Below are 11,544 nucleotides of genomic sequence, written 5' to 3'. Positions count from 1 at the left end.
ACGGTAAAGAGAACTGATAGAACTGAAGACAAAAAAAGACAGAACTGATCTGAAAGTACAATTTGAAGTGATAAGCAATTGTGCGGCTGTGGGGTGGTAGGGGGGGGCACAGTGTCAGCACTTCGGGAGGTACATTTCATTGAACTCGTTATTTTGCTCTTGTTATTTGTTTGGGTTGCCATGCTGATAGAGGAGAACTGCCTCACTGGGCCATATTTCCTAGAGGAGGCGGTCAGCATGTGACACATCCTTTTTGAGCTACCTTTGTTTCAATGTCGATTAATGCATCTGTTGCACTTGAAAGCCTCCTGGTCTACACTACTTAAATACGAAATAAACTCTTAAAATATCTTATCACTCGTATATGTGATGGTGGAGCAATTGAAGTTGTCTGTTAAAATGTTTCATCAAAGGATTGGGATGCAATTCAATTAATTCCAATTAAAATTTTGGCTAATAATGTTGTCATTCCAATTTAGCTCCATCTTGCCAATCCCCCCCCCCCCACCCCTCCTCCCTTCTTCCTCCTCCAGTCTCTGCCCTCCCTGTAGGCATGACTGTCACAGAATAGCCCAATCACAACCCAGTTCTCGAATGTAACTCTCAGCCTATTGACTTTTTGTATGTTATTCCCTACTTCTTTCTTTCATCTAGCCCTCATTGAGACACTTGAGGCTGGAACAGAAGGACAGCAGAGCAGAGGGAGAAAAGAAGTGAGCAGCAGGAAAAAAAAAAAGCCTAAGAGGGACCCATGGGAAGAACATTAATCCAGATAAGGTACTTGATAAACTGCGCAATAAACTAAAAAAAAAAAAAAATCACCTCGATTTTCCCAGAGACACAAGACTGACATTGGAGCCCTGACAGGAGAGACATTATTGCAACAGTTCTTTTATGATTCTACATTAATGAGTCAACACAGGGGGACGAGAGACAAAGGCACCAGATAGAAAAGATAAGTTCAACAGGATTGTCCGCAAAACACAGTCCGGAGATAGTGGCTGAAGAGGATTAAACAGAAGTGGTTTAAACAAAAGGATGGCAAACTTAGGTCTCCAGTTGTTAGGTTACTTCCTGGCCTTGGGTGGCTGGATCGGAATCATTTCCACCACAGCTTTGCCCCAGTGGAAGCAATCATCATATGTGGGTGATGCAATTATCACCGCTGTGGGTCTGTATGAGGGCCTGTGGATGAGTTGCGCCTCACAGAGCACAGGACAGGTCCAGTGCAAGATCTTTGACTCGATGCTTTCTCTTGACAGTGAGTACAGTGCTTGATGTTGACTGGAGAATATTTGTCACACTAACTTGTGTCTTCTAAATTAATCCAATCCATTATTTGTGCATCCTGTATGCGCCAAAGATGTAAGTTAAAGAACATTATCAAGTTCATTAAGTAAATTGCCATATTGTGAAACTCCAATTATTTAAAAAAAAAATCCTTAGAGTCTTTGAAACGCATCTCCAAGGAAAAAAAACAACAACTCAGGATAACTTCTTAGTTATGCTCCTTTTGGATCAATTGATTATTTTTATTTTATATAGTAGTAGGTATACTGACACTCATGTATGTATGTATGTACGTACGTGTGTGTGTATATATACTTTACATACATATTGGTATCTTAATGACATTGTGTGATTATTGGTATTTTATATATACAGTATATAGTAAGTATTTTTCAGATTTGTACAAAATTGAATGCTCAGAAGAATGTTGTATTGTCTTTGTGAATGAATATGGGCCGTGTTTAGGCAAACACCAGTGATGATTCACCAACTCAAACGGATGAATATGGTCTGTGTTTAGGCAAACACCAGTGATGATTCACCAACTCAAACGCAGGCGCACACACACACACACACACACGCACACACACACGCACAAACATGCACAAGTGCTCATGAGCACACACATACACACGCGCACACACACACACACCATTTTTTAAACTGGCCAAGAATTTTTGAGTCATCTTAAATGTGCACTGTTGTGAATGGAGCACATCACGAGTCACAACAAAAATGTAATGGTGACCATAATATATGTTATGAATATTCACCAGACTGTGACACACCATCCTGGTGTGACCAAACCAATATGTCACCTGCTGCAGGTGTTTGGATGGAGAACAAAAAATTAGAAGAGGCTTATAAAAGATTGGTCTCTCATAGATTTGTAAATTCCCTTTCAATACTTATTCACTTTTCAGGCTAGTGTTCATGTGTGTGCGTTTGTGTGTGTGTGTCTGTGTAATTATGCAGAAATATGTTCCCCCCCACACAGTTATGTGTCCGTAGGCGTTTGCGTGAAGGACTTTTTTTTTTTTTTTTTTTTTGAGAAGGCAAAACCACGAGTATTTTCCATGCATTGGCTCTAGGACAGTGGTCTACTGTATAGTTGTGTTCTCCGTTTTACATGTGTGTCTCTTCAGTGAATCTCAATGAACATGTTTATAAGTTGATGTGGTGATCAATCTTTTTTCTTTTACATTCTGCTGCCCCCTCTTTAGTCCATATCCAGACATGTCGCGCCCTAATGGTGGTGTCAGTACTGCTTGGCCTCATCGGCATCATCATCAGCGTGGTTGGCATGAAGTGCACAAAGGTGGGAGATAATAACCCAACAGTCAAGACACGTATTGCAGTGACTGGAGGAGCTCTCTTCCTTTTTGCAGGTATTACTTGTATATATATATTTTTAATTATGACATTCTTTTCATAACTTTCAACAAATTCATAACTTTATGGGATCAGGAGTCCAGAGGAAAATGTCAAGCGGTTATTTAGTTATATACAATCATACAATTGGTACCAGTCCTCTCGAGAGGGGTTGGACTCTCTTCCACTCTGGACTTGCCCACGGTGAGAGGCGCCGAGCAGGTGTGGGTATACTTACTGCCTCCCGACTCGATGCCTGTACGTTGGGGTTCACCCCGGTGGACGAGTGGGTAGCCTCCTTCTGCCTTTGGGTGGGGGGACTGTTGTTTGTGCCTACCCACCAAACAGCAGTTCAGAGTACCCACCCTTGTTGGAGTCCTTGGAAGGGGTGCTGGAGAGCGCTCCTGCTGGGGACTCCATCGTTCTGCTGGGGGACTTCAATGCTCACGTGGGCAATGACAGTGAGACCTGGAAGGGCGTGATTGGGAGGAACGGCCCCCCGATCAGAACCCGGTGGCTGTGGAGTTTTTGACCAGCTTGTTTAACAGAATTCTAGCGGGTGAGAAGATTCCTGAGGAATGGCGGAAAAGTGTGCTGGTGCCCATTTTAAGAACAAGGGTGATGTGCAGAGCTGTGGGAACTATAGAGGAATAAAGTTGATGAGCCACACAATGAAGTTGTGGGAAAGAGTAGTGGAGGCTAGACTCAGGACAGAGGTGAATATTTGCGAGCAACAGTAAGGTTGCATGCCTAGAAAGAGTACCACAGATGCATTATTTGCCTTGAGGTTGTTGATGGAAAAGTACAGAGAAGGTTTGAAGGAGCTACATTGTGTCTTTGCAGATCTAGAGCCTATGACAGAGAGGAACTGTGGTACTGCATGCGGAAGTCTGGAGTGGCAGAGAAGTATGTTAGAATAATACAGGACATGTATGATGGCAGCAGAAAAGTGGTGAGGTGTGCTGTAGGTGTAACAGAGGAGTTTAAGGTGGAGGTGGGACTGCATCAGGGATCAGCCCTGAGCACTTTCCTGTTTGCAGTGGTGATGGATAGGCTGACAGATGAGGTTAGACTGGAATCCCTGTGGACCATGATGTTTGCGATCTGCAGTGAAAGCAGGGAGCAGATGGAGGATTAGTTAGAAAGGTGGCGGCATGCACTGGAAAGGAAACAAATGAAGATTAGCCGAAGTAAGACAGAATATATGTGCATGAATGAGAGGGGTGGTGGGGGAAGAGTGAGGCTACAGGTAGAAGAGATAGCAAGGGTGGAGACTTTAAATAATTGGGGTCAACTGTCCAGAGCAATGGTGAGTGTGGTCAGGAAGTGAAGAAATGGGTCCAAGCAGGTTGGAACGGGTGGAGGAAGGTGTCAGGTGTGTTATGTGACAGAAGAGTCTCTGCTAGGATGAAGGGCAAAGTTTATAAAACAGTGGTGAGGCCAGCCATGATGTACGGATTAGAGACAGTGGCACTGAAGAGACAACAGGAAGCAGAGCTGGAGGTGGCGGAAATGAAGATGTTGAGGTTCATCAGAGGGACAGCCAAGGTTCGATGTTTTGGAGACAAAGTTAGAGAGTGCAGACTTCGATGGTTTGGACACATCCAGAGGAGAGATAGTGAGTATTGTGGTAGAAGGATGATGAGGATGAAGCTGCCAGGCAAGAGAGCGAGAGGAAGACCAAAGAGAAGGTTGATAGATGTTATGAGGAAAGACATGAAGGCAGTTGGTGTTAGAGAGGAGGATGCAGGAGATAGGCTTAAATGGAAAAGGATGACACGCTGTGGCGACACCTAACGGGACAAGCCAAAAGGAAAAAAAGAAGAAAAAGATGCATAATATTTCTGAACACAGTGTAAAATAGAATTAAATGGATCTCAAAATATACAAATTTATTATAAGCGTCCATATGCCTGGTAAAATGGCATGGCAATTGATTTTGCCTAATACTTTCTTTTCTTCCAGGTCTGTGTACATTGGTTTCTGTTTCCTGGTACGCAACACAGGTGTCTTATCAGTTCTTCAACCCAAATACCCCAGCCAATGCCAGGTATGTTTCAAAGATATTGCATCCCCCTGTACTGTAAAAGTCCTCAAGTTTGGCTATTTAGACCTCCATAGAGTGACTCTCTAACATGGACTTAGTATAAAATTGTCAATTTCATTTAAAAAGAACACAATGGTTTTGTTACACGAGTGTCCAGAAAAGGTCCCTCTGACAGCTACTTCTGTTTGACCCAATTTTTGTATCTAAGACCGCCCCAATTCCTCTAATTGGTTGCCTCTCTATAGAAGACCCACTTGTGAGAACACACGTTTGTTATGTTGATAGCGCTGGCTCGGGAGTGGAAAGGGAAGGCGGAGATCTTCGCGAGTGATGTAGTTAAGCTCGAGAAATTCGAATACCTGATTTCAGGCCTCTCGGCAGAAAAACGTCTACAACTCAGGAATGCGTAGACAATTTTAATTCATATTTCATATGTTTAAACATAATTTAAATGTCCCAAAGTGGGAAAAAAAAGTTCAGTTAGCACTGGCGGTTTCTAGCACGTGTAGTTTTTGGCCCTCTTCGGATTCTCGTTTTTGAACTTTCCTTTCCTATCCTACCCCAGCAAGATGAACCGGAAGTACTTGGAGGATAGGGCGTTCGAATTTTAGGAAAGGTGCCTCGGTGCAACCTTTAAGCCACATTTAGCATAGGTTTCTCCTGAGCAACCTTTACGAAAAGAAAGGTGATATATAACCCACAATCCTTTACAGCAGAAAATATTTAAAGCCACAGACCACCAACGATTACAGACTACATGAAGACGCTCAAGAGTTTCATGCAAAAGACTTTAAAAAAGAAATAAAACTGTTATTTTAATAAAATACAAAAATAGTGCAGAACGGTATATATAAACAAACGCGTCGAGAATACAGTCTTTGTGAACAATGACAATGTAAACATACAAATCTGAGATGTAAGTATGTATGAAATGTAAGACGAATATTACTATCTATACAGACAAATCAACTGTAAACACAAAATACACTAAACAAAAATGTAAACGCAACTCTTTTGTTTTTGCTCCCATTTCTCGTGAGCTGGACTCAAAGATCTAAAACTTTTTCTACATACACAAAAGGCCATTTCCCTCAAATATTGTTCACAAATCTGGGTTAGTGAACATTTATCCTTTTTCGAGATAATCCATCCCACCTCACAGGTGTGGCATATCAAGATGCTGATTAGACAGCATGGTTATTGCACAGGTGTTCCTTAGGCTGGCCACAATAAAGGGCCACTCTGAAAAGTGCAGTTTTGCTTTATTGTGGAAGTCTGGGGGGTTGGAAAACCAGTCAGTATCTGGTGTGACCACCATTTGCCTCTCACAGTGGAACATCTCCTGAGCATAGAGTTGATCAGGTTGTTGATTGTGGCCTTTGGAATGTTGGTCCACTCCTCATCAATGGCTGTGCGAAGTTGCTGCATATTGGCAGGAACTCAAGTCAATTACAACGACAAACTGCAGTCAGGTCGAGACCCCGTTGAGGACGACGAGCATGCAGATGAGCTTCCCTGAGACGGTTTCTGACAGTTTGGGAAGAAATTCTTTGATTATGCAAACCGATTGTTGCAGCAGCTGTCCGGGTGGCTGGTCTCAGACGATCTTGGAGGTTAACATATTGGATGTGGAGGTCCTGGGCTGGTGTGGTTACACGTGGTCTGCGGTTGTGAGGCTGGTTGGATGTACTGCCAAATTGTCTGAAACGCCTTTGGAGATGGCTAATGGTAGATAAATTAACATTCAATTCACAGGCAGATTTAGACAGATTTGTGAACAATATTTGAGGGAAATGGCCTTTCTGTATGTAGAAAACGTTTTGGATCTTGGATTCCAGCTCACGAAAAATGGGAGCAAAAATAAGTGTTGCGTTTATATGTTTGTTTAGTATATAAAATACAGACACATGCGCCAGGGATAAAACTTCAAGTGAGAGAGAAATAGGAGGGAAAAATTTAAGAAAACAAGCAAGAGACTTTTTTTCCCATTAATATTTAAATAAATGTGATCAAATTTACCAGTTCCAGTCAAAAGACGTGCAGCAGGGGTCTGTACCATTTGCAGACGACTAATGGTCAGACGCGCTGACACCCAGTAGAGTCGGTCATAAAGTCATGGGCTACTGTTTCAAAATGCTGCCTTGACAGGATTTGCTTCATCTTGGAACGCTGCATCAAGTGGTAAAAACTAGACTTGACTATTCCCTTGATCTGGCAGTCGAATTTCAGGTCAGCATCGATCTAAACACCCAGATTACAGATGGCTTGGTCAGACTGCCCAAGGAGCCAAAATCCTCTGTGACGTTCCTAGATGCCACCAAAAACAATCACCTACATCTTATTGTCATGACAACTTAAAAAAAAATTAAAGCCAGCCAGGTTTTTATATTACAGAGACAGTTAAGCAATGGATGTCAAATATGAATAACCATACATTATCACAAAGGACCAGGAAAACATTTAATGCTGTACCCTATGAGGATGAAATGTGACTGTCTCACTGTTCACTACTGAGGAAGTAAGTTATACTATTAACACATAAAACGTTTTCATTCCACGGTGCAACAAGGAATTTTGATATATTTGCACTGTTGTTTCATTGTATTGTGATGGATATTAATTTTAACTGCAATCGCATAGAAAAAGGTTTGACAGGGGACAGAAAAAGAGAAAAGAGAAAACAGCAGTATACTACAACAATAACATTAAAGGCAAGGAGTTTGATTTTATCTACATGTGGACTGGGAAGGCAGAGTTGCACCCTGTGAGGAAGGGATGCAAAGAATAGCAAATGGGGCGGGCCAGACTAGGACAGGTGTAATGAGGCATGCAGTGCTACCATTGTGTAGTGCGAGTGGCTGTGCAGTGCCAAACTCCCCCGCAAAGTATCAGTGCAAATGGAGGACAATCCAGGAAGATACATAACATTATCATAAGTGCTGTGTATAGTAATTTGAGAATGCAACTAACAGCCTGATTTACTGTTGGATTTATCTTACCCAACATTATAAAAAATAGACACAAAAGGAATGAAGACGCTGGTTTCTTTTTCTCATGAGGAGGGCGTATGGGAGATTGTTCAGATCACAGCCTCTCAACACGCTCTGAACAATCCCCCCCCTCGCTCCTGCATTTATTTGAAATAGGAGGGATTTACAAATCATAATGTTCTAAGCAATAAGACACAACACAAAATATTTGATAATAAGAGGGTTTTCCCCAGACATAGTATTCTAAGCAATAAGACACAACACAAAATATTGGACCAACACTTGTCCCGACCCGACCACATCCGATCACGTCCTTGGTCCAGGCGCCCTTCCATCGGATGATGCTGAGTCATCTTTTCGAAGGCGAGACATCTAAAATCGTCCATAATACTAATGCAAGCTAAGCAAATAAATGATAACTTCTAGAATATATTTAACATTTCCCTCCTGTTTATCATGTATTTGCACAAATTCTCATATCATCTTACAGTCACTTCATTTCGATTTTTAATTGTAGAATCATTTTTATGAAACAAATACATTTACACTCAGAGTAAACTTGTCATACATGAATGTTGTAGTTTAAACATCGTAATCACCTGGATCAGGAAACAAATCAGGTAAAACAACATCATCATCATCATCGTCATTATTATCAACCTCCAATAAAGGATAAATCTGCTCCATACGGTTCCATGTGGGTTATGGCTGTGGTGATTAATTTACTGATTAATGCCCGAATGCATGGGATACAACAACATCCACACAATGTCAGAATGGCTGCAAAAACAGCAATTGATATCAATATTGGTGAAATTAGGGTTTTATATTTACCAAAAACGTCCATTCAACTGTTTCACAAGGAGTGTTGATTGAGGGTCCGTAGACCATCGATGGCTCTGGTCAAGCTGCCATCTGAAGCAGTATTGTTTGTTCTCCAAACATACCGCAAACACCTCCCTCTCTTGCGAGGAGCATGTCGACAGCTATGCGGTCTTTGGAACGTCCTTGAGCTGCTCGTGCACAGCTTCCAACCCACTCTGAGTCCAATTTCCTAATCTCTGTACATTGAAGTGGATATAGTTTATCCCATCAACATTTTTATTAATCGTACACCAACAGCATATGAAGTATTCAAATCCTCCTGCAACTTGGTCAGCTAATTTGTATTGATTAGGAACCCCACGAGGAACACCATGTATGTTTTATGTTGGATAATTTTGCCTCTGCCAGGATAAATCTCTTTTTTGTCAAGTATGTCCAAAATACACAAGGAATTTGTCTCCGGTAGTTGGAGCCGCTCTAGTACAACAGACAGTCAATTTACAGAACACTTTGGAGACATAAAGACATTGACAAAAAACAATTGTGCAAAAAGATGCAGTCCTCTAGCAGCAGTTTGAATGACTAATATCGCAATAGTCCGGTGCAAAGATCATTGTGCAAAGGGCGCTGAGACTTCAAGGATTGTATGCGGTTTAAAGTGACGAGTAGTGCGATAATCTCGGACAATGGTTGTGCAAATGTTGCAGATGCTCCTCAATCAGTGTGCAAATGGAATAATACAATCTTGTGATAATTATGCCGGAACTATGCGCAACAAAGGCCTGGGACCCATGCAAACAACACAATCTTTTCTCGCTACATTTGCTGCTTGTTCCATCAATAGTAACCAATTGTTATTTTGTCCTGAAACTCCTGTGACAACAAGGAACCAATCATCAGTAGTTATGTTGTTAACCATTCAAATTTGTCCACCTTTCTTTGAAGTTTTCAATGGCATTTTTGGTTTAACACGGTTCCTATAACACAATACTACTTGGAAGTGGGGATCTTTTCCACCAGAATAGGCCCACAAGCTCACTATCAAACACATAGGGTGACTTGATTTGTATTTCAATATTCAACTATGGGCCGTTTTGCTTATGTTAAACTTCTTTCCATTCAAAACCTATAGTTGCATACCAGTCATATCTAAATCCCCAATTCTGCCCATTCTCTTGAGCATCATTGGTGAGAGCCGCATATGGAATTAGGATTAAAGCAGCTTGATTTTGGGGGCACAAAATATTAAACCGTTTTGCCGCATTTGGAGGCCATGCCCACAATTTTGATCATCAGCTGTACTCCTTTTGATACGAGTTAATGATTCAAAAAAATTGTTTTATTATTATTATTGGGTTCGTCATATTGGTCCAGTTGGTAGGTGATTTTCTATCTAAAAAATGGGTTTTATCATTGAGGGTGGGACGTCCCATGTACCACAAAAACAAAACCAACATCTTAGTAGCCAAAGTTGCTACGTAACAACCTATCGAATCTCATAACCGACGTGGGTGTGCCTTTCTGCTGAGTTCTCACTAAAAGGGTTGGTGTCTTTTTTCTTCACTGACCAGCAAGCGTTTTCAGAATCTCCACATGTGCTCCCGCTCCGTTATCAGACTTTTGCTCACTTTTGCTATTTGAGTACTCAGCTGAAATGACTCTTTTACAGTGTGTTAAATGAACCCACGTGTTTCTTTCTGCTATTTTTTTAGGGCTGTAAAGTGTCAATCTATCTGTGCTACCATCCCTCCGGTTGAGACGTGACACAGCATGTCTCAATATAGCAGCCCATTTGAATAGGTTTTTTTTTTTTTTTTTCCTGTGCTAATGTAAATTTCATTTTGTAGTTTTGCACTTTGTTTTTCCCAATAATTGCGGTCTTGTTGTGGAATACTCATATTGGCTATCAGTATAGATTGTACCATCTTTATTTATCATTAGTTTGCATGCCTCGATTAATGCTACTAATTCAGCAGCTTGTTCAGCCAATTCCTGTCAATCATGCTGCGTGCCTTCATCAAGTAAGGGTATTAGTGTGGCTGGATTTAAGGTTGTGCATCGCTCAACAGTCAAATGTGGTTGTGATAGCAAGATGGCAATGCAAGATAAATGTCTTGCAGGTGATTTGCAATAGGAGAGCAGACACTGTATGTGGGACCTTTAGGGTGAACTGCTCTCTAGTTGAAAAATAAGCTATTGGTCTTAGCTTATCACCGTATTGTTGTGTAAGTACGGAGGTCATGCAATAGCTTTTACAATCTACCATTTGAATGAATGTTTTATCATTAAATTTGGAAGGCCTAGCGCAGCACTGGACACCAAATGTTGTTTAATGTCACAGAAGGCCTTTTCTGCCTCTGTGCTCCATTAAACAGGTGATGTCATTTTAAGGTTGTTTTCATACATTAATTTTGACAATGGTGCAACAATTTCTGCATAGTTTGGAATCCATGCTCTACAATAATTTGTCAGACCTAAAAATTATTATATGTTTCTTCGTCTGTGGTTTAGGATTTTCTAAGACTATAGCTCTCCTGTCTTCTAATTAGTCTTTCCTCCTATACTTAAATTATGGCCTAGATATTTAACTTGTCTTTTACATCATTGCAATTTATTTTTGTTAACTTTATGTCCCTCTTCTGTTAGATGATGCAGTAAGGTCAATGAATCTTTGCATGTGTCTTCATCTGTAGATGCCAGAAGACATGCGTGTTGTGAATTAACTTGTGAATAAATAGTTGGACTTTCACAGTAACCTTGCGGTAATCTAGTAAATGTATATATATATATATATTTTTTTTTTTTCAAATGTGAATGCAAACCAAAATTGACTGTTATTTTCTATTGGTACTGAAAAGAATGCATTACTGCATTAATGCATTAATGTCCACTACTGTAAACACAGTAGCGTCTGGTCTTAATGAATTTAACAATGTGCGTGGGTTTGGTACGCATGCTCTGTATTACTGCAGCTCATCACATTCTTTTTTATCTTCTATTTTTGTGATAAGCTGCAAGGCT

At 40.9% G+C, this 11,544-nt stretch overlaps 1 protein-coding gene across 1 annotated transcript in view; it reads left to right on the top strand.

Moving 5' to 3' along the window:
• Nucleotides 1-656: 656 nt before the first annotated feature.
• cldn19 (claudin 19) overlaps nt 657-11,544 on the top strand; it is a 29,640-nt gene continuing 18,752 nt past the window's right edge. The window contains exons 1-3 of the mRNA XM_061785679.1: nt 657-1,261; nt 2,514-2,678; nt 4,627-4,711. Of these exons, the coding sequence (XP_061641663.1) occupies nt 1,039-1,261; nt 2,514-2,678; nt 4,627-4,711 (473 nt within the window). The 5' untranslated portion in view covers nt 657-1,038. The remainder of the gene's footprint in view (nt 1,262-2,513; nt 2,679-4,626; nt 4,712-11,544) is intronic.

Source organism: Phyllopteryx taeniolatus, chromosome 9 (genome assembly GCF_024500385.1).
Source record: "Phyllopteryx taeniolatus isolate TA_2022b chromosome 9, UOR_Ptae_1.2, whole genome shotgun sequence".
Lineage (NCBI taxonomy): Eukaryota > Metazoa > Chordata > Actinopteri > Syngnathiformes > Syngnathidae > Phyllopteryx > Phyllopteryx taeniolatus.
Note: the sequence above shows the minus strand (reverse complement) of the source record. Positions and strands in the feature narration are given on the sequence as shown.